The sequence below is a fragment of the Simochromis diagramma genome, unplaced genomic scaffold (assembly GCF_900408965.1).
Source record: "Simochromis diagramma unplaced genomic scaffold, fSimDia1.1 OVJJ01000159.1, whole genome shotgun sequence".
Lineage (NCBI taxonomy): Eukaryota > Metazoa > Chordata > Actinopteri > Cichliformes > Cichlidae > Simochromis > Simochromis diagramma.
In genome coordinates, this window is record NW_024387197.1 from 286,721 (window position 1) to 310,899 (window position 24,179).

Below are 24,179 nucleotides of genomic sequence, written 5' to 3' on the forward strand. Positions count from 1 at the left end.
GTTTATGTCTGTTGCACATCTCTTTATCACATTTTAACAATCCCCTCCTCAGACATAAAAAAGACTTGTCTCAGTTCATTTAAAAAGTACAGAAATATACTCACATGTTAGCCGTTTAAAATTTACACTGCAAGCAGGGTTTTTTAAGCCTTTTATTTTCCACTGTGCAAATTAAAAAAATTAAAACATTCAGTTTACATCCTGTACGCAACACACAAAAGTTTATATATGATAAAAGGGAATTGTTATCAAAAGGTATCCGGTGACATTCTGAAAAATGTAACATTATTCCTTTCCCTTGATTAAAAAAAAGTCTGTGTATGCAAAGCGCTTAAATTTCAGCTTTGTTACACAGTGCCCAGTTTGCATTTTCATTACTTACACTACAGTTTCTGTTCAGTTAATTTCAGTTATTTAAACTGCTACATTGCATAAACCAAAGTACGTGGGAAATTCCAAGAAAATATTCCAAGTTCTACTGGACAGCTGAGATTTCATATTGGCTCTGATGATGCAAAATCCTGTTTGTTAAGTTGAAGGTGATTGCAAGGAATCATTCCTTTCGAAGAATGCAAAACATTTACTGTTCACCGAAACAATCAAGGGAAGTCACAATTACAAAGATGAGTGAAGAGGAACTTGATTTACTCACACATTGTTTCTAGGTAACTAATGCCCTAATTACTGCAGGCTGACTGCTGCTAACCAGTTGACATACTCTCTTAAATTCTTTTTCAAAGTCTTTTTCAACTGCAGGCTACTTAAAATTGCTTAACATTGCCAACTTACTCAGATCAGTAATCTACAACACTTCATTGATTGATATATTATCAGCTTCTGTTTTCATAGCACTCTGAATTTTTTGTCTATGTAAGCAACTAATGCTGCAGCAGCATTTATTTTAGATAACATTATGAGAAATTTGTCGTAATGTCATGTGACATTGAATAATGTCACATGACATAGGGCACATGAATAATGGAGGACAGATTAAATGCCAGTATGACTACAAACTGCAAATAAATGAGAACGATAGGAGGTGCAGTGTAATAGACTGTGTGTCACTTGGGTGCTCTTAGAATCTCATCTCCAGATGATGTTGCGGGAATGGGAATCAGCACCAAGTCTTAGGCCGTGGTCCCTACCCTCAACTATGGTCACAAGCTTTCGGTAGTGACCGAAAGAACGAGATCGCAGATACAAGCAAAATACAAGAAATTATCTTTCTCCCAGGAGTGGCTGGTGTCTCCCTTATAGATAGGGTACAGAGCTCAGCCATTCATAAAGGGCTCAGGGTAGAGCCTTAACTCCTCCACATCAAAAGGAGCGAGTTGAGGTGGTTTGGGCATCTGACAAGGATGCCTCCTGGGCAAGGTGTTACTGGCATGTCCCAATAGGAGCAGGTCCTAAGGCAGACTCAGGACATGCTGGAAAGATTATATCTCTCAGCTGGCCTGGGCATGCCTTGGTGTTCCCCTGCACAAGCTGGAGGAGATGGCCAAGGAGAAGAGGGTCTAGGCTTCTCTGCTGAGGCAGCTGCCCCCATGAACCAGCCCTGCATAAGTGGGAAAAAATTAATGGGTGGATAGATGGGAGGTTTCCAGTTCAAATGTTACCAGGAGTTTGCAGTCTCTTTTAAGACTGCCCAGTGCAGTTTGTGTAACTTGGTTATTGTTAAAGTTATTGTCATCTGGGGTGTCTGTAGCTCAGAAGGTATTAGTAGTAGGTACTTCCGATCAGTAGGTGACCTACTGATCGGAAGGTTGGTGGTTCGATCCCTGGCTCCTCCAGTCTGCATGCCAAGTATCCTTGGGCAAGATACTAACCCCAAGTTGCTCTCTGATGCATCCATCGGAGTGTGGCTGTTGTTAGAAAAGCACTCAGTTTAGTGTCAGTGATTGGGAGAATGTGGCATGTTATATACAGCGCTTTGAGTACTCTGGGAGAGTAGAAAAATGTTATATAAGAATCAGTCCATTTATCTGTAGTTATCGTTCAGCTTGTTTTACTGTAAAGGTTTTTTTCTTTTTTTTTTTCTTTTTTTTTTTGCAGAAACTGATTCAATTATCGCATTCATAACCATGTGTTTTATACTAGATGTTGTTTTATAGATCCGCTCACAAGGTACACCATCCTCTAGTTCTTTGGAAAATGTGTAAACCTACTACAGCATACCACTAATTATTTATTTATTATGTCTAGACTACACGGACGTGATTACAGCTAGTCTGCAAATTACATCTGGACAAAGGGGCAGATAACAGCTAGCAGAGTGCTGACGTTCATTCGAAAACACTGTCAGTGTCCTCACGAGCAGCTGAAAAACAAAGTCTAGCCAATGGTCATTAATGGGACTGTCATTCACAGCGTGTTCAACAGGAGGTGAGTTTTTATGGTCGTGGTTTTATATTATAATCAATCCCTCTCCTAGCATTCGTGCTTTGGTTCCACTAAAAACCAAACTAGCCAACGTATTTCACGGTGTTAGAGAAAAGCCAGCCCCAAAAACGAGGAAGTTCGTGCTTGATACTCGATACCCGGTGAAACTCATTTAAAGCGAGACTTGCAACAACGTGGGCGACACCACGCTAATAAATGGAGATGGAGGATGGGAGCCAGCGGCTAATCCGGGAATAGCAAAGCAGAGGCATGGAGGAAGACAAATGGGGTTTTGAAGTAGGGGAGGAGGCAGTACTTCAAAGCCCGAACACCTCTCTTCAGTTACTGTCGCCGAACGAGACACGAAACAGGCGAATGGCTAAGCTTTTAGCCTTGGTGCTGGTTCTGGTGCTTGCAGGAGTTCTGCCTTTACTAATCACGATTTTACTCGGAAGTCAAAGGCATGCACCGCCGGGCAGCCAGGTAACATATACCCGACACACTCTTAAGATTTTCCGTTTAGAGCTGCTGCTGCTGAAATATTATTTTAACACTGCTTTAAAAAAAATCAAAAAGAGAGGAGAATAGTTTAGCGCATATTAAACAATGTAATCTATTATAAACGCAGCTAACTCATACGCCTTTAAATCCTCGGCTGATGCGTTCACGATATGTTCTACTCTTTATGTTTCCAAGCCAGCCGGGTCAAAGTTTATTCCCTCATGCAATGTTTTGATAAACTTGGCTACAGCATTAGCCAAAGCGCGTTGGCGGCGTACTTTCCACGAAATTATTCGCACTTGTGAGTCGTGGGCACACTGAAGCCAAGCACGCGCGGTAGCTCGACGCACACGGCCAGCAAAACAGAGCGCACGTGCCCAGATGTTGTTACCGCACAGCTGTAGTTTGAAGTGCTTAGTTACAGAAACGTACTTGCTTAAAAATGCTGAAACCTTAAAAACGGCCTCTGTAAAAGACACCGAGGAAGAACCCAACCTATCATCTGTGTTAGTTTCGTTGCCTAGGAAAAGGTGCCACAGGACACTGCACTAACCGCTTCTTAGGCTACGTTCACACTGCAGGCGAAAGCGCATCAAATCCGACTTTTTTGACTCTATGCGACCCATATCCAATCATGGTATGACAGTGTGAACAGCACAAATCCGATATTTTCAAATCCGACCTGGGTCACTTTCGTATGTGGTACTGAATCCGACACACATCTGATGTTTTAGAAAGCGACTGCTGTTTGAATGGTTATGTCGCATTAAACCCGCTTTTTACGTCACTGACACAAGACAGACGCCAATTATCAGCGTCGGAGAAGCGCCCGAGAAAACATCGTGAACGCTTCCTGGCCATCCAGTGAAACTGTTGGGAAGACAGCGTTGGAGAAACGTGAACATTTTATTTGTACTGTATAATCTGCAGATTCTGACAGAAATCTGCAACTACCCTTTGAAGCACCGCTCCTCTCTAAAACGGCAACAAGGATAATTATTAGGCCATATGAAAATAACAAAATAACTTTATAACTTAAAGCAAAATTGGGAAACGTAAAGTCCGAAACAAATCTTTATATCAAGGCCATCAGTCAAACACTACTGTTTGGGTCTAAACAGAGCGCGTTGTGTGTGACGACTTCTTTTGCGCATGCGTGGAGCTTTGAGGGTTCACACTAGAGCGCGTTTGCTGTCACATTTTATTTGTAGTGTGAACAAGCAGACAAAAAAAAATCAGATTTGATCAAAAAATCGGAATTGAGCATTAAGACCTGCAGTGTGAACGTAGCCTTAGAGGGATGAACTCCAAAATAAGGGATCTGTGATTCAGGAAATTATGGCCGGCGAGTTCATTTTATGACCACAGTGACCGGTGTTATGCCACAAAGTGATTTCCGGTATTTGCTAAAAAAAAAAAAAAAAAACAGATTGCGGGTATTTAAACTGGTATAAGTGACCTGTTGGTATATACTCTGTCTAAGGAGCTTGGAAAGAAAAACGTCTGGACTTCTTTGAGTTGCTTGAAGACGTTTCACCTCTCATCCGAGAAGCTACTTCAGTTCTTCTGATTCAGAATTCAGTTCTGATTCAGAACTGAAGAAGCTTCTCGGATGAGAGGTGAAACGTCTTCAAGCAACTCAAAGAAGTCCAGATGTTTTTCTTTCCAAGCTTCTTAGACTACGATGACTTGGATGACTGAGAACCTTCACAGACATATATACTCTGTCAAAAACATGTCAAACACATTTCTCGTGAATTATATCAAGTCCTTTTCAGCCAGAAAGAACATTCTTATCACAAAGTGGAAGCCACAATCAGTTTTTGGCAAAGAGGATTTTACATATCTTTTATTTATTTAAAATGAACAAAAAAGTAATTTCAAGAGAGATCTGGCCAAGAGGCGAACAGAACTTGAAACAAATATAACATCACAGTTCTAAAAGAATATTTTATGTGACTGAAAAGGACTAGATTGTTTACAGGTACAATAATGCAGCACCATAAAGATGCTGGTAATGATACTTGGTCATTTCTTACATAAAGCCTTCCTGGATTGTTTTCACTGCTGTCTTTTTACCAATAAAGTTCTTGGTAAGTAAAGATATTATTTATTATTTAGAAAAATAATTGCTGAAATAGAACACAGAAACATCGGAAATCACTTTTTGTCAGATGATCGCTTTTTGGCACAATACTAAAAACTGTGTGGTCCTCAAACAAAGGAGGTCATAATATTTCAGTAACTCTGAACCACAGACTCAGTGAAGCGTCCAAAAACATTTAAAGACATTCATGTCAATGCTGTTTTTGAAACCTGCTTCCTGCAGTAAAACAGTTGTATAATGTATATTTAAAAAAAAAACCCTCAGATTTGGAGAGTGTCTCTCTATCTTTTAGTCCCAAACCATTATTTAACCAGGAAGCGAAACTGTTGAAATTGATTGAATATTCCCTAAATGTTCTAACATAGCTCATTTACCAGGCACCTATAGTTTGAGTGTTCCTGTGGTTATTGTTTCTAATATACATAAACAGTGTTCTGCTATCACACTTTGGTGAAAATAGTGTAGGGTAGATTGGCATCGAGTTACATCATATTTTTGGTCATTCTAATAAAGTATGCTAAGACTTTGTCTGTTTCCTTACAGCCAACCACGCCACCCGACCTGTCAGGTAAACGTTAATATTGTGTTAGCATGAAGTTTAAACAGAAACGCCATCACCACATTTCAAACAATCTCTTTTTTCAATCTGTGTTGTAGTCAACAAACTAGAAACTTCAAGACATCAAAACTTGGTTAATCCAGCTGCCATGCTAACAGGTAAAGTTAAAAATGATGTGTGTGTGTGTCTTTATCTTATGCTGATTTAAGTTTTTTTCATTAACCACACTTTGTATGGAGCTTATCATAAAAAAAGGTTCTGTGCCTAAATTATTTGCACATGACTCTGCAAGAAGTAGAAACATGAGTAACCTTAGTTTTTTTTTTTTCTTCTTCTTCTTTAGCTCCTGTAGGGAATAACACGAATGGGCAGTACCTTCAATGGGCACATGACATCGGAAATGCTTACTGTCACGGCGGCTTCAGCTACTCCAATGGGGATCTTGTGGTGCCCAGAGATGGCTTGTACAGTGTCTACCTGCAGATCACTTATAGTGGTTTAGTGTGTCCTGTCTATAAAAAACTGATGAACAAGGTGTTGCATAGTTCAGAAGAATACAGAAATGATATGACTCTCCTCTCATCGATCCACACAATGAGCTGCAGCGAAGATGTCTGGAGTAAATCCCTCTATACAGCTGGCTTCTTTTTCCTGAAAGCAAAAGACAAACTACGTGTGATGTCATCACATCCAGATTATATTACCAAGGCAGAATACGAAGTGTTCTTTGGCGCTGTGCTTTTTCCTCACTAATATCTATATCACATATATCAAGATTGTTCGAATCCGATCTTGAGGATGGTTTTTAGCCTCTTCTCCAGGAAAATCAGTGTATTTTATGGTTTCCCCTTTACTCTTTTTGCTCATGAAACATATGCAGCTACCGATTGATTAACAGCAGTGAGAAGCTATTGAACAAGCTATGACAGTGGGTTAATTTCACCCTATGCAAGTTATAAGCTGCATTGTTTTTTACTCATTAACGACAGCTCACTTTACATACTGCCTCCCAAACAATGGTTTCCTGGTATAAAATATAATATATGTCCTTGACAGCACCTGACTCGTATAACTGCAAAACTCATCAATTATAGCCTTCTTCTTATTTTATATGTGTGGAATTAAAATGTATGGGCGATTATGGCTCAAGAGTTGGGAGTTCGCCTTGTAATCGGAAGGTTGGCGGTTCGAGCCCTGGCTTGGACAGTCTCGGTCGTTGTGTCCTTGGGCAAGACACCCGTTGCCTACTGGTGGTGGTCAGAGGGCCCGGAGGCGCCAGTGTCCGGCAGCCTCGCCTCTGTCAGTGCGCCCCAGGGTGGCTGTGGCTAGAATGTAGCTTGCCATCACCAGTGTGTGAATGTGTGTGTGAATGGGTAGATGACTGGTTGTGTAAAGCGCTTTGGGGTCCTTAGGGACTAGTAAAGCGCTATACATATACAGGCCATTTACCATTTTTATATATTTTGCCATTGTGATAATTGTTGGTGATGGTCCCTTTTAAAGTGTCTTGAAATATTTTCTCAAGTTCGGTTTAAATTTCTCAAAGTCGAACAGTCTCAAGGTCTATAAAAGCAAAAGAGCCAAAGACATGACCAAGTGTGAACTTTATGTGGAAATAGAGACACTGCTCAGAAGTTTTTGGAAGACGGTGAATCATTAGCCCATAATTTCCAGCCACACATATACTGTTGCCATCATGACTGTATTTATTTCCGGTCACAACTAAGGACTTGGCCCGTTTGGACTGGCCCTAAAAGTGAGTCAGTTCTCATAGATCTCTAGTTCAAAGTCCTACACTCTACAGCATTTAAACATTATGTTTACAGCATTTTACTGAAATAGTTTTGGTCTCTGTAGCTAATTCCTGTCTTAATTTTTCTATAACGCTCTCATTTAAATTGTATCGAGATTTAAAAGTTACACTGAAGGCCACTTTGCCTAAATTGGAGGCTGATACTTTAAGCTGTAAGGCTCCATCTCAGCTAACTAAAAACGAGACTTCTTGGCTAAATACCATGTATTGTGAAAAATTAGGTTTTAAAACGAGATTATATTGGCTCAAAGGACGCCAGTGGAAAGTTAATTAGCCACGTGGTGAATGATGCAGGAAACAAAAAAAGAGTGGAAGCATTAGCTGAAATATGAATTTTTTGTACAGTTGTAGATACAGTTGTGTTGTGGTATGCTGATTAAATGCAGCACTGGTTGCTTAGTGTCCAGTCCTGTAGTCATTGTAACATGTTTGTAGTAGTCTAAACCTGTGATGCTCTCATCAGGTAATAAAGCTTTAAAGGGGTGATAAAAGCATCTCAGTGCCAGACAACTTTTATTGTGTTTTGATATGATGTTTAAAAGATTTAGCACAGCAGTTTGTCCGTATGAACACTGTGCATCGTTGGTGCCAGTGTTTTAACGCTGATGGTGAGAGAATTTCTCCGACTCATATACTCACAGTTTATTGATGTGTAATAGGAAGCATGTGCAATGTTGGGAGGAACGCTTAAATCACTGCACTACCTGCAGGTGTGACTCGAAATGTTTGAGGGATGCTGGAAGACTCAGTTGTAGAGTTAGTGATGGATTACGTTGTATACCATAGTATTTATATGTGGTAGAATGTAACTATTGTTTGTTGTTTTTTCCACGGGATTCATTGTAAACTGGTGAAAACATATATGTGGAACTTTTCACTTTATACTTTTAACCTATGAGTTGCTGCTGTGTGCTCATATACACTTATTTAACAAGCCTAGAAATGTGTGTTTGTATTTAATTATTTAATTCATTGCTTGCAGGGAATTCTATACTTGGTGGTATATAAATCAGCATTTGCTACGATGAAAGAAATTACATAATTTGTAAACTTGTATTTTTGTGCGAGTTGTGGGAATAGTTTCTAAAATCAAAGTTTATGCCAAGACACGATTTCCCGTTTTTTGGTGATCATTACAGATTTGTTTCACTTTCTGACCTTATATGTAAGACATTTTCTCATATTTCAAATGTTTCATGTCCAAAATCAGAGGCTCAGTTTGTGGGAACCGTTTGTCTCCACAAATAACGGTTCTGTGCCTGCATCTGTCAGTGGGTGGAAAGTTTTAGTTTTCACTTTATCTTTTCTCCTGATGAATGGTTTCTTTGGTAAAAGGGAGTGTGTTTGTTGCATCCTCACATCTCTGTAAGATGACCTAATGTTATGTTATTAAAGCAGTTGTCCATAGTGTTTGCTTTCCCAGTTACAAGCAGAATATTTTTATAAGATTGCTCCCTTGAGGCACTGTTCCTGTGGATTCCTGGCAAGACATATCCACTTAGTCATTGCAGTGAATCACAAGTGGAAACTTTTTCTGTTTTTGTGCTCCACTGAAGACAAAGCTTTCCTTCAACCAGGAACGTTTTCTAAAGATATTCAGGAATATCTTTACACACAGACAGTTTGGCAAGTGATTTACATCAGCACTCAATATTAAGGAAATGTTTGCATGAAAGGGGCTACATAGTCTGGAACAATGCTTGGTAGGTGGTACGTGGCAGAATCCACATGGATGGCACGGTTTCCCAGCTGACCTTGCCATCTTTCCATAGTGCATCTTAGTGCCATGTGCTTTTCCAGGTAAGTGATGATGTAAAAGAAAATGTTATTCAGGCCAGGTCACCTTCTTCCATTGCTCTGAGGTCCTGTTCTGTTACTCACATGCCCACTATGGGCCCTTTCAGTGAGGGACCGGGCTCAGCACAGGCACCCTGACTGGTCCTTGGATTAAAGCTCCATAAACAACAAATTATAATGTACTGCACATTTTGACACCTTTCTATCAGAACCATCACAAATTATTTTGGCAATTTGAGCTAATTGGCAAAATTGAGTTTTGGAGATGCCCTGACCAAGGGTTCTGGAGCCAATGGGTGGTGGAGGGGACTCGCCCAGCCTGACTACCATGACATCAAAGTGTTTTCTGTGTTTGCCCTGTTTGATATGAAAAAACCTGAGTAGCATTGCAGGTCAAATATTATCAGTCACACCTGGCAGCTCCATTCTAGATTGTGGCCTGGGGTGGTTTTAAGGCTAGAGCAACCTATTAGAGTTATTTGGACTAATATAGATTGATACTTTCATGCTTTTATTGTTTCACAAAGGGTTAAACAGGAAATGTCCACAGTTTAGACTCTAATTGCAGAAGATTTTATAAAAACATCTTGGTAGAAGCAAAGCAAAAGTAAAAAAAGATAAATTCTAATTTTGTTCTCATCTGTGGGGAGAGAGAGGTTGGTGGTGAGAGACATTTCCAGCACTGACGATGTGTTCCACCTCAGTGCTCTGTGTTAATAGAAATAATCCAGAAAAAAGGATTCCTTGATAGATCCCACATCATCTCCAAGTTGTAATCCACAGGGAAAACTTTGGAAGTCTTAAGAAGCTGCAATCCACTAGGAAAATGATGAAAGTCCAGATCCTTCTCAGAATTATAATTAAACACGGCAATGATGATAATGACGATGAGCAGAAATAGATTCAATCCAAGTCCAATCTGTAAGTTCACCATGGGCATCTCCCCTTGGCACCTCTGCTGGAATTTCAATTGGTGAACTCCTGAAATCCAATCCTTTTAACTGCTCAACTCACAGGGTGCCAGTGACTGATCCAGAATGCCTCCAGGTATCCCAGTTCATACTTCAAGTGCCCACTCATCCCAACTCTCTAATATCTAGTAAACCAATCAGGTGTACATAAGATTCACTGATCTTTACCCCCACCTTATTATCCTCTCCTTCCTCGACCCTTCACCTTTTTTTAACTAAGGCAGAGGTTATTGAATTTCATGTCTCCATTAAGATCAGATTTTATTAGCACATTCACTTTAGCATAATCACAATTAAACCAAATACATTTTCTTAGAACTTAGAACTTTTTTATTGTCATTGTGCAGTTGCTTGCACAGCGAAAAGGTGCAAAAGTACTGAAAACAACATACAAAGGAAAACAATATAAGTACGCTGTATAGACGGTGTATGAGTAACAGAAACATTGTGGGGGGGTGTTACAGGGGCAATAATATAATATAATAAATAAGGGTGGAAGGGATGACTGGTCGTTAAGGATGGGAATGGTAATTGCACATCTGCTAGAATATTGCACAGAGGCCAAAATATTGTACAGTAAAAGGAAAGACCGAAACATTGCACAGGGGATGGCAGCAACAGAGTGAGCAACACCATGAAATCTGTTCACGCTCTTAATTTGCATTTATGATTCTGACAGCCCACAGGTAGAAGCTGTTCTTTAGTGTATTGGTTTTGCACCTGATTGATCTGAACATTTTTCCAGAGGGCAGGATGTTGAAAAGGTGGTGGTTAGGATGGAGATGGCTCCCTCTGGCTCTGGAGAGACATCTAGAGCTGGCAATGGAGTCCAGGGGGGGAGGATGAACAGCCTATCACCTTCTCTGCAGTTCTGATGACCCTCTGGAGCCTCTTCTTGTCAGCTGTTGTGCAACCAGTGTACACAGGGATGGCATGCACCAGCATACTCTCACACATTAGTAGGTCAGTCAGTAGCCTGTTCCATCTCAGAACCCTCAGGAAAGGAGGCACTGCTGTCTGAAGCCTACCGTACTAAATCATAAACTTTAAAAGTCACATATTCAGAGACCACATTGTCTCGTGCCACTGAAGGAGCTGCTCAGTGCTGTCAGAGTCTCCTGCATGGTGGGAAATGTTGTCCAACAAGGATGACAGCTTAGCCACCTTTCTCCTGTCACTCACTACCTCCACTGGATCCAGAGGGCATCCTAGAACAGAGGTGGCCCTCCGGGTCAGCCTGTTCAGTCTCTTCCTGTCCCCAGCAGACCACACCATAAAAGATGGCTGAGGCCACCGCAGAGTCATACAAGGTCTTCCGTCAACTAATAATGACATCTGATTCATGTAAAAATGTCTTTTTACATTTTATTTACATTCTTCTAATGTCAAAGGTTTATCTCTAGGAACACTATGAGATCTAGATTTTACAGATATATCCTTATACCTCCACACACCTACCATAATCTCTAACATCTAGAAACCTCCACACACATTCCTCAGTCACACCACACATTCTTGTGCTGAGACCTGGCTCTCGCTCTCACAGTGTATATAGTGTTAAATCACTACAGCAGCCACCTAAAGGCGCTTTATATTATAATGTAGTGACCCTATAATACACATTATCATATGTGCGATAGTTTTGGCATAAACCAAGATTCCATTCCAACAAGGAAAGAGCACTTCTTCTATATGATAACAGAAATAATACAAAAAAAAAAAAAAAACAATATGACTGAGATTTAATTTAAATTCTGTAATTTCACAGCAATGACTCTAGAGAAGACAGCTAAAAAAGCACTAGAAATTTGCTTGACTGGAAATTCAGTCCCTACCCTCACCTATGGTCACGAGCTGTAGGTGGTAACCAAAGAACGAGATCATGGCTACAAGCGGTAGAAATGAGCTTCCTCTGCAGGGTGGCTGGCCTCTCCCTTAGAGATAGGGTGAGAAGTTCAGCCACTCAGAAGGGTCAGTAAGTAGAGCTACCGCTCCTCTACATCGAAAGGAGCCAGTTGAGGTGGTTCGGGCATCTGAAAAGGATGCCTTCTGGGCAAGTTGTTCCAGGCATGAGGAGGCCCTGGGGCAGACCCAGGATATGTTGGAGAGATTATATCTCTCGGATTCAATTCAATTCAATTCAATTTTATTTATATAGCGCCAAATCACAACAAAAGTCGCCTCAAGGCACTTCATAGATACAGAGAAAAACCCAACAATCATATGACTTCCTATGAGCAAGCACTTTGGTGACAGTGGGAAGGAAAAACTCCCCCCCCTTTTTTTTTTTTTGTCCCGTTTGGATCTTTAGCCATCAGAATTGTTGTCTTAAGGCCAAGAAAGATGCCAAGCGGATTTATTTCACCAAGTGGATCATCATGGCCTTGCCATATTGGTCCATTTGACTGACCTTTATTATAATTATGAATTTATTTTATTTTCGGTTGCTACAAACGGGACAGACATGACTGGGGGATAGGACAGGGAGAAAGAATGAAAGAAAGAGAGGGAGAGAAAGAAAACCAGAGGGGAGAAGAGACAGTGAGAAAGGGGGGAAGAAAGAAAGAAAAACAAACAAATCACCTGGATCACCTGTATGGAGAAAAAAAAACAGAAGAGAAAGCAAACAAAAAAAGAACAACATAATAAAAAAACAGAACCATCACAATAAACTAGCTAGCAGTAGATAACAGTAGATACTAAATATTAAACGATATTGTGCAGCACGCAAGATAGACAGCGCACAATGTGCTTTGAGGCAGCAGCCAAGAAAGGTGTAGTCCGCGTCTGTGGACACCCGTGTGTACACCTGTGTGCATACCTGTGTGGATCAGCATGCTTGTATTCCAAAGGTTTCTCCATGTAATGATCTTCTAGGGAGTGTGGGGAGCCATAGCCCTGTCCCCCAGGGCATGAAGCAGGTATGGAGGAGATCCAGGCCCCAGAGTACGAGGACCCGAGGAGGACCACCAAAAGGGGGGTAACCGTGCCACCCTCCTGGGAAGAGCTGAGTAGAGCCCCAAACGAGAGGTCACCCAGCAGCTACGGAGCAGAGGCCAGAGGGGGTTGCAGTGGCGTGCCCGCGGGCTCTGCCGGCAGCCAGTTGTGCCAGAGAGGACCAAGCTTCAGGCCCAGAGGCCTGAGGGCACCCCACCCCCCGGAGGGGGCCCAGCCGGACCACAGCCGCCAGGCCCCACCAATCGGCCACCAGGAGTGAGCCGGTACATACATGAGCGCCCAGCCCCAGTCGACAAGGACCACCAACACACCAATGTCTGAGGGCATCAGCCACCGGCAGGGAGTGTGGTGAGGGGAGATAGGCCTCCGTACTTTGGAGGGCCTGAGATGTACCCAGAGAGGTTGAGTCTAAGACCCAACCTGACATATAGACACAGACAAACAGGCGCACACGGACACAAACGTACATTCCCACCCCATATACACAACCAAATACTCGGCACTCACCCAATGTGTGGACAGACACAAATAGACACTGCACAGACAGTCACACTCCCCAAACATACTCTATATCCCAGGTCCAGGTACCCCCGCCCCCAGAGGGGCAAGCCGCACCTAGACCCATGAGATGTAACCCTTCTCTCTGGGGTGGAGGAGAAAAACTCCCTTTTAACAGGAAGAAACCTCCGGCAGAACCAGGCTCAGGGAGGGGCGGCCATCTGCTGCGACCGGTTGGGGTGAGAGAAGGAAGACAGGATAAAGACATGCTGTGGAAGAGAGACAGAGGTTAATAACAGATATGATTCAATGCAGAGAGGTCTATTAACACATAGTGAGTGAGAAAGGTGACTGGAAAGGAAAAACTCAATGCATCATGGGAATCCCCAGGCAGCCTACGTCTATTGCAGCATAACTAAGGGAGGATTCAGGGTCACCTGGTCCAGCCCTAACTATATGCTTTAGCAAAAAGGAAAGTTTTAAGCCTAATCTTGAAAGTAGAGATAGTGTCTGTCTCCCGAATCCAAACTGGAAGCTGGTTCCACAGAAGAGGGGCCTAAAAACGTAAGGCTCTCCCTCCCATTCTACTTTTAAATACTCTAGGAACAACAAGTAGTCCTGCAGAGCGAGAGCGAAGTGCTCTAATAGGGTGATATGGTACTACAAGGTCATTAAGATAAGATGGGGCCTGATTATTTAAGACCTTGTATGTGAGGAGCAGGATTTTGAATTCAATTCTGGATTTAACAGGATGGCCTTGGTTTTTCCACAGACAAGCTGGAGGAGGTGGCTGGGGAGAGGGAGGTCTTGGCTTCTCTGCTGCCCCAGATGGATCCATCAGTGTGAATGTGTGTCAATGTTTGAAAGCACTTTGACAAAAAAAAAAAAAGCATTAAAAAAAACCCTGCTTCTATGAATGGAAGTGAATGCGTGAATCATAGAATCTTAGAATCAAACATAGCATTAACACAACAAACACACACTTAGTAGCTACCAAAACCTTAAATTCCCATTGCTCAGGGAGTTACAGGCTAGGGTTCCTAAGGAAATGCTTTAACACTAACCTGTATAAAAAAGACATAATGAGTACAAAGGTACTTTGTTAACAGTAGTATACACTAGTTTTTTTTTGTTTGTTTTTTTAAGTTTATGACATGGACATCTAAGGAAAACATCTAGCCATCAGTCATCAGTTCATTAGTTATAGTGACTCAGAGATGCGGGAGACACCTGACAAAGCTGCTCTGCTTGGCTGTCAAATGCATGCAGAGATGCATCTTACAGATGTTGGCTTCTTCAGAGTTTTCCATGTAGTGTTTAGTGAATTTGCAATAAGGTTTGAGGGGCATTTTTATTATTGAGAAATACATGTTTGCAGCTGTAAAAAAAAAAAAAAAAAAAACAGAAACTGCCGAGCTAAGAAAATAGTCACAGCACTCATCAGAAAAAGTGGAAGTGGAACATCTATGTCACACCGCAATCAAAAACATACGTCTTATGACTTTGACGTCATTAATCAGACCTGTGGTTAGCAAATTACAATTTTTTTCATGTGACTCTTTCTTGGAAATACAATTCAGTTTCTTGGCCCATTAACTGAACTGCAAACAAACTTTTTTTGTTGTTGTTGCGACAATGAAAATTGATTAACGTCATCTTTGTAGATTATTGCAAAAAGACATATTAACAAGAAAATTCATGTGCAGTTAAATGTTCACATTCAATATGCAAAGGGCATGATTGCTGTTTTTGTACATATTTTTTTGTTAGATAATGGATGTAAAATGTAATTGGCTATTTTTAGAAAATCACATGCTTTTGATTACCAAATAGTATCGATTTCCAGAGAATGTCTTCAAACCAAAAACCAAAAATTAAAGCAATCGATGCATTCTCAGGAATAAGGGTGCTATAAAAATCTGTTTCCTTCTCTACAGTACAATCTATATATATGTACTTCCTAGCACAGTTTTAGAACTAGAGGTAAATATGTCTTTAATATATCTTTGAAAACCAGGAAAAGTTCTTCTCATCAAAACTTTCCATAAACACATTCCTAAACCTTGTGGAAAGCCTTCACAGAAGAGTCAAAGCTGTTATAGTTGCAAAGGGTGGTTTGACATCATATTAAACTTTACGGATTAAGAATGGGCTATTACTCAAGTTCATATGTGTGTGAAACCAAATGGCCATCTAGTGTATGTGCACTGTGACAAGGCAGCGTTTTGCAGCTCGATTTACAGTGAGGAAGACTGAGACACAGTATGGTGTAAGCAAGAAGTGTTTGTTTGCCCTGCCAATAAGATAACATAAGATAAGATAAAATAAACCTTTATTAGTCCCACATGTGGGAATGTTTTTGTTCATGGCAGAAAGTACAAGTTAAGAGCAGTAAAAAATTAAGAAAATGAAGCAATAGAACAGGATAAGATAAAATAGAATAAAATACTATATACAATAGAATAAAGTACTATACAAAATAGAATAAAATACTTTGTTATATTAGGAAAATTGCACTAGATAATATTGCATATCAGGGAGATAGGGCGAAAGTGGGTTACCATTGTTTATTGGATGTGTGTGTGTGTCTGTCTGCACGTGTGTGGTGATCTGCAGAGATCATGTTGTAGAGTCTGATAGCAGTTGGAAGGAAAGACCTGCGAAATCTCTCCGGCCCACATCGTGGGCCTGCCACTGAAGGAGCTGCTCAGTGCTGTCAGAGTCTCCTGCATGGTGGGAAATGTTGTCCAACAAGGATGACGGCTTAGCCACCTTTCTCCTGTCACTTACTACCTCCACTGGATCCAGAGGGCAACCTAGAACAGAGGTGGCCCTCCGGGTCAGCCTGTTCAGTCTCTTCCTGTCCCCAGCAGACCACACCATAAAAGATGGCTGAGGCCACCGCAGAGTCATACAAGGTCTTCCGAGTGGGTCCTTCACTCCAAAAGGCCTGAGCCTCTGCAGCAGGTACAGCCTGCTCTGTCCTTTTCTGTAGAAGCCATCTGGATTGTGAGTGCAGTCCAGTTTATTGTTTAGATGAACACCAAGGTACCTGTAGCTATCCACAGCCTCAAGGTCCATACCTTGGATGTTCAGTGGTTGCAGTGGAGGATGTTTGTGCCTGCAGAAGTCCAGCTCCTTGGTTTTTCTAGTGTTAATCAGGAGGTAGTTCTGTTACCACCAGTCCACAAAGCCTTGGGTCAGTTCTCTGTACTCCCTGTAGTCCCCATCAGTGATGATGCCAACAATTGGCCATGGCAGACAATCACTGGCATGATTGCTGAGCCTTCTCACAGCACAAAAAAATCACTCTCCTGTCTAATGACCACTGGCAGCCTTAAATACTCTCAGCTGTTAAGGACTAAACCATTATTTTACTTTCAGGTGAGTTTTGGCAGACCTACGATGTGGTCCACTACAACAACTTGTCAAATCAAATCAGTTTCTGGCTGTTGAGGGCCCAGCCCCCGAATGTCAGCAGAAAAACAAAGACAAGATCACAACATTAGTCACTACGTACGGGTTTGTTCCTCGAGCAGGAATGAACTCTTAAACTATTATTCACCTTATACCTCAAAGTTAATAGCGAATAGCTTTATTCATCATTATTTTTGTTTTGTTTAAATAAATTGCATGAATAAATAAATAAAAGTGGAGTATGTAGAGAATGAAACTCACTTGACAACATTCTGGAGTTGAAATATTACATCACGGTACCAGTTTTACTTTAACAGTAAATATTTAACTTGGATAAACCAGCTGGCACATCTAAAAAAAAAAAAAAGACTTACCATTGTATGGGCAAGATCACCTTTTCATAGACCAGTGGTTCTTAACCTGGGTTCGATCGAACCCTAGGGGTTCGGTGAGTCGATCTCAGGGGTTCGGCAGAGCCTCCGCCGTGACATGCACGGCTCATTTTGTGCACCAGTAAAAAACATATCTATGTCTTGAATTTGAAAAACATATTTTATTTTTCACTAAAGAGGGGTTCAGTGACTGCACATATGAAACTGGTGGGGTTCGGTACCTCCAACAAGGTTAAGAACCACTGTCATAGACAAAACAAATCCTATTCCTGAGCCTGATGAATAGGTTTCACTTGGCACATTTTATCTTGTTAGTCTGGCTGTGTAATTTCAAATATGTACAGTGCGTGCCTTTGTGTGTGGGCTGAGGCATCCACACAAAGGCATGCACTGTGTACAGTACACATACTTTACGAAGTTTAAGTTCAATGAAAGTTAATAAGAAAAATGTGCTCTTATTTTCTTGTTTTAAACCAAAGGGATTTTGAGGCTGAATTGGCCATCACATACGTGTTCTAAAATTGTTAGTCTGAACTGAAAATCCACTCTCAGATTCTTGCTTTCCAATACACATTTGTAATGGTTAAGTTCAATTTTAACAATAAAGGCCTGTTAATTTGCAGAAGCTTGTATTGCAAGAAATACATTTAGGTGATTAAAAAATTCCTTACAATGCCCTGACAAAGCATAAATACAGGTTCAGCAGCCTGCTTATCTCATCAAACGTCAAACTGGAAGAGAAGCAAAAAACCCCAAAAAACAAAACCTGAAATGTGTCTGTGAGTTTCTATCTACTCTGAAAACATGCCATGGTCGTCTTTGATGATGTAATCCTGAGGCTCTTCTGATTTCTATTATTACTTTCACTGCCACCTACGCCAAATCTGTGGCATTTATGTGACCGAAAGGTTACACCATGATGCAATCTTCCATTAATCTGTCTGTTTATGAGCACTTTGTCTTTCATAACTTATTGTGTCCTATGAAGAACAAAGTGTCCTGACATGAGTCATTCCAGGGTTATTCTTAAGTACAGGATGAATACCCTGTTTACATTAACAAAACCTAGGTACAGTGCCTTGAAAAAGTATTCGTACCCTTGAACCTTTATACATTTTGTCACCTTACAACCACAAACTTAAAAGACCAACACAGTGGTAAGAAAAGAATGCATGTTTTTTTGTTTTTTGTTTTTTACATGCGAGCATTTGTATAGAATGACGTAAAGGTTGACGTTTGCCATGTAGGGAACATGGCAAAAATGGGCACAAAAGTTAAACCTTTGGGCATAAATGCAAAGCAATTGGTGGTGGTGGTGGCATCATCATGCTCTTGGGGTGCTTTTCTTTAGCAGGGACAGAGAAGCTGGTCAGAGTTGATGGGAAGATGGATGGAGGCAAATACAGGGCAGGCCTGGAAGAAAACCTGTTGGAGGCTACAAAGAACTGGGAAGGAGATTCACCTTCCAGCAAGATAATGATCCTAAACCTACAGCAAAAGCTGCAATGGAATGGTTTAAATCAAAGAGTATTCATGTGTTAGAATGGCCCAGTCAAAGTCCAGACCTAAATCCCATTGGGTATAGGTTTACAAATTGCTGTTCACAGACGCTCTCCATCCAATCTGGGGTTTTTTGCAATGAGGAATGGGCAAAAATTTCAGTCTCTAAATGTGCAAATCTGGTAGAAACATACCCCAAAAGATTTGCAGCTGTAATTGCAGCATAAGGTAGCAGGAGGGCTGAATACAAATGCATGCCTTGCTTTTCAAATTTTTATTTGCTTAAGATTTTGATAACCACGTATTATTTTCATACCACTTCACAATTATGTGCTACTTTGTGTTGGTCTATCACAGAAAATCTCAATAAAAAACATTTAAGTTTGCAGTTGTAAGGTGACAAAATACGTAAAAGTTCAAGGGGTATGAATACTTTTTCAAGGCACTGTAGACACCAAACCTGTGCCTGAGTTTCTATTACCTGTTAAATGTTCTTTGGAAATCCTCATTGGATAATATAGTGATGAGTCTTCTGTCTCTTGTTACTTTCCCTGCTACTTACACATTGCCTGGACTTGATCTAACAGACAGTTTGGAAAGGGTAAGGCTGTTTGTGCAGATTTTTCAGCAAATGTAACTTTGTGCAGCAGATACAGCTACCAGTTATCCACTTACAATTTTTTTTTATGATTGTTTATTTTTATAGAATTAGATGAGTATGTATTCCCTATAAAAGTCTGTTAGAAGACTTCTGTTAATTTGAGTAGGTGCCAAATGCTGTGAATTATGCAAGTTTGACATATTAAAGGGCAAACCACCAGTAGGGCTTGTGCATAGACATGATTGCACAAGCTGCCTGTATGTCATCTCGTTGGGAGAAGTTCATTTTAACATAGTGCAGTGCAAGCTAAAAGGGTAATGGGAACTAAACCCTCCTACTCCCTTATAAATTGGCTAATGCTTAGAGAGTTCAAAATTAGCTATGCCATTTGTGATTTGTTAAATTGTCATGGATGCAATTTCATGGAAGCGTGCATGTACACACACACACACACACTCCTGGCTGTAGCTCAGGTCACCTACTGATCGGAAGGTTGGTGGTTCGATCCCTGGCTACTCCAGTCTGCATGCCCAAGGATACCTTGGGCAAGATACTAACCCGAAGTTGCTCTCCGATGCATCCATCGGAGTGTGAATGTGTGTGAATGTAGTTAGCAAAAAAGCACTCGGTTTAGTGTCAGTGCTTGTGAGTATGGGTGTGATTGCGTGAATGTATAGAGCGCTTTGAGTACTCCGGTAGAGTAGAAAAGCGTGATATAAGAATCGGTCCATTTACCATTTACCATTTACACAGCTCTCAGTAGCCCTGCCCCCCAAGGTTCTTGTGTGTGCTGATATATCGCGAAATAAAATGACTATAGTGTAATTAAACAGTAGGAAAAGATGGGTGCACAGCACACCACAGCCAGCAAAGCCACATGAATTGCACTACCAACTGTTGTTCATTTTGTAAAGAAAAGAAAGTGAAGAAATTACTTGTGAAAAAGTTGTTCTCTATGGAATCCTGTGGAAAAATGAGTAAATCCCATCATCCTTGATATTTTCATGAAAAACAAGTCATACATTGTCCGTATGACCTCATCTGTCTCGTAAAATCACTAACCTTTGTAAAAAGGACACCACTACATCACAATTCTGATTGATTAAAGTGAAGTTACAAAACAGAAAGTGAAACAGCTGTAGAATTATTGATTGCTGAGCTAGTAAGATATAGTCCAAATATTTGTTTGTCTGAAGCTACCGCTGGCCAAACTGACACATCAAAATATAACAATAAGTACTGATTGCTACTGATTACTCATTGGCAAATAATGTTTTAAAAAACACACCTAAAACACAAAAAATTATTAAACAACAGGAGAATGCTTGAGTATGGTAATACAAGCCTAAAATATTTCCAGAAGCCAGTTAAGCCTTGCTAACACTAATCTTTTAATGTTTTACTCATAAATGTAGATTTAAAGATTTAACTACATTCACTCCACTGTGGTATAAAGTTATTGTAGATCCATGAATTTATTGTCTTCTAATTACAGTGTGCCTTTTGTCCCGTTTTCCTCCCCTCACCCTCAACTGGTCATGATAGATGGCTGCACTTGCTCAGCCTGGTTCTGCTGGAGGTTCATTCGTGTTAAAAGAGAATTTTTCCTTCCTACTGTTGCCAAAGTGCTTTCTCAAAGGGGGTCATCCAATTGATGGGGTTTTCTTCGTTTCCTCTATAATTTTAGGGTCTATATATATAAAATATAAAGCAACTTGAGGCGTTGTTGTGATTTGGAACTATATAGATAGAGCAGAATAGAACATATTAGAATTGAATAGGGAAAACCAGAGTTCTGACTCTCTTTTCACAGACATACAATTGTCTGTCCAACTTGGAACAATCCAAAGTCTACATGAACCACAAAAGAATAGAATTTTGTATAATGTTCGCTAAACACCCTCAAATATAATTCGATTTTAAGAGCAGAAAAAGGAGAACCAACAAAGGAGAGCAAAATATCTAAAGTGTTTATTTTAACTTGGAAGAGTGATCACAGTGAGTTTGATTATTATCAAGCCAAGCAGATAAGAGAACCATTTTTGAAGAGTTGTAGGACTCCACAATACAGTCAAACTGTGAGATACTTTTTTTTTTGACAATGCAGTATTTTATCCTTTTGCATAAAGTATTTTATTCCATTGTATATTGTATTTTATTCTTTTTTATTTTATCCTATTCCACTGTTTTTCTTAATTTTTGCTGCTTAACTTTGCACTGTCCACATTTTTGCGGTGACACAACAAATTTCCCACATGTGGGAATAATAAAGGCTTATCTTATCTTATACTTGCTGCTGCCTATTTTGGCCAGGTCTCCCCTGAAAAAGAGGTTTTTAATCTCAATGGGATCTTCCTGGTTAAAATAAATAATTAATATTTTTTTAAGAAGTCTAGAAAATATCAATTTGAGCTTTTGGTTCCAAATGCCTGAGTCAGAAGAGACCTGACTCAGGAACACTGTTGTTGTTCCAAACTACTTCTACTTTTAGTTGATAGGACGATGTCTAGGAAGGAATACATTTCATAAACAAACTTTTTGCATTGACAGCATCTTATTACAGTACAACACCCACATTTAGGAGTAACAATTCTTTCACACATCTAAGGAGCTTGGAAAGCAAAGGATCTAGACTTCTTTAAGTTGCTTGAAGACGTTTCACCTCTCATCTGAGAAACTTTTTCAGTTCTACGGTCACAATCAGCCAAGGTTTCGAGTGAAAGGTTACTTTGGGGCAGATTAGTGGATTAGGTGGAGGATCAATAGGGGGTCCATGACCCTCTTGGGGGACACTCCCATAGGGCTTGCTTAAAATCTGGGTTCGGGTCTTCCTCCCCTCACACTCAACTGGTGATGATAGATGGCTGCACTCACTAAGCCTGGTTCTCAGAGGTTTCTTCCTGTTAAAAGGGAGTTTTTCTAGCCCCACCCTATCATGTGATTTCCTGAGGTCAAATGGCCCCGGATGTGAGTAGGCGTTAAGGCATCTGGAAAGGGATCTCATGACTGGATGGCAGACAGTTGGTGTCGTAAATCACCGCCTCTGTTCAAAGATGGTCATTCACAGTGGACATAGATGGCTTCTTTCACTCCTCTTTCAAACCATCTGTCTTCTCTGTCCAAAATGTGAACATTGGCATCCTCGAAGGAGTGACCTTTTTCCTTTAGATGCAGATGGACTGCTGAGTCTCGTCCTGTCGAGGTGGCTCTTCTGTGTTGTGCCATGCGTTTATAAAGTGGCTATTTGGTCTCTCCAATGTAAAGGTCTGAGCATTCCTTGCATCATTTTGCCACAACTATTTGCAGAGTGCCTTTCTAGAGACTCAAACATAACTAGCTAATTGACTGATACCCAGTTCATAACTAGGTGGGGTCTACTATTCCACAACAAATTAAGGAAATACAAGATCTGGAGTGATTTTCAAGCATTTGATAGCTTATCATTTGATCATTCAAGATGAAATCGAAGGAAAGGAATGCACTGCCCAGCTCACCAACTTCCAAAGGCCTGGAAGAGCATAGACAGCCACTGTATGATTGCATACTTTGTTCCTTGGTTAATACAAACATCTTCATAACATCTACTCATATTCTCTGCTTTTGAGACCCCGAAAAAGTACAAAAATTGTTGTAATCCCCAAACAGTTAATAAAATACTTTTGGCAATGTTGTAAAGTTTGTAGAGTGAAGATCTCAGGTGCAGGCTCATAGGCAGGCAGGGATTAAATGGAAACAGCTCTTTATTGAAAGCGACCCATATTTTAAGCAAGCCCTATGGGGTGTCCCCCAAGAGAGTCATGGACCCTCTATTGATCCTCTACCTACTCCACCAATCTGCCCCAAAGTAACCCTTCACCTGAAACCTTGGCTGATTGTGACCCACACTCATTTTCAAACCTTGGCTCATGTGATTAGGTAGAGGATCAATAGGGGGTCCATGACCTTCTTGGTGGGACACTCCCATAGGGCTTAAAATCTGAGACTTTCCACCAACTGAAAAAGCTTCTCAGATGAGAGGTGAAACATCTTCAAGCAACTTAAAGAAGTCCAGATGCTTTTCTTTCCAAGCTCCTCAGACTGGGAGCTAAGAAACTACAAATAAACTTAATGGCTAGGATGCATGTAGGCAGGGAACAGGCAGCAGGCTTGTAAGGTTGACGGGATGATGTAAGGTTATTAGTGAGATGTGAAATGCAAAGGAACACAGCTAGAACTACATGGGGAAATGAGACCAGGGAAAGTGAAAAACTCTAAACGCACAAGACGAAGGTTACAAAAATGAAAGAGGAAATAACTAAACGGGGACATCATAGATGGAGACAATACACAGGGAACACTAGTAGTAAGGCAAGGTAAACTGAAAGAAGGAATATCATAAGCATAACAGTAACTGGAAAAAAGGACGCAGAAAAACACAATGCCAACTAAGAAACAGACCGACAATAACTAATAAAGAGAACTTGAAAAGCCCAAAATGCTTAACTCAGGGTCAATGACCCAGGCACCGTGACCGTTACATACCTTGAATTAAAAGTGAAAATCTGCACTTCACGTCACAACTTGGGCGATTGTACATTTTAAATCAGAGGCAAAAATTTTAAAAAAACAAACAAACAAAAACAAAACCCCCAAAAAGTGTAGTTGGGGTTCTTATGAGTCAAACTGAAAATAACTGAAAACGAGGAA

The 24,179-nt window shown here is 40.6% G+C and overlaps 1 protein-coding gene and 1 long non-coding RNA gene across 2 annotated transcripts; both read left to right on the forward strand.

The window, feature by feature from the left end:
• The first annotated feature begins 2,404 nt into the window (after positions 1 to 2,404).
• On the forward strand, positions 2,405 to 6,788 carry LOC120745318 (lymphotoxin-alpha-like). The gene is made up of 4 exons (XM_040050071.1): positions 2,405 to 2,862; positions 5,531 to 5,555; positions 5,645 to 5,704; positions 5,890 to 6,788. Exons 1-4 carry the CDS (start codon positions 2,650 to 2,652, stop codon positions 6,297 to 6,299), a joined length of 708 nt encoding a protein of 235 aa, XP_039906005.1. The 5' UTR covers positions 2,405 to 2,649; the 3' UTR covers positions 6,300 to 6,788.
• Positions 6,789 to 15,099: 8,311 nt separating this feature from the next.
• Positions 15,100 to 17,547, forward strand: LOC120745399. Its single transcript, XR_005698624.1, has 3 exons — positions 15,100 to 15,110; positions 16,502 to 16,510; positions 17,410 to 17,547. It is a non-coding gene; the product is annotated as an uncharacterized LOC120745399 (long non-coding RNA).
• Positions 17,548 to 24,179: the final 6,632 nt, after the last annotated feature.

Coding starts and splice junctions, on each gene's coding strand:
- LOC120745318 (XM_040050071.1), top strand. CDS start 2,650: ATGGAGGAAGACAAATGGGGTTTTGAAGTAGGGGAGGAGGCAGTACTT. Junction 2,863..5,530: donor ATGCACCGCCGGGCAGCCAG/GTAACATATACC, acceptor GTTTCCTTACAG/CCAACCACGCCACCCGACCT. Junction 5,556..5,644: donor CACGCCACCCGACCTGTCAG/GTAAACGTTAAT, acceptor TCTGTGTTGTAG/TCAACAAACTAGAAACTTCA.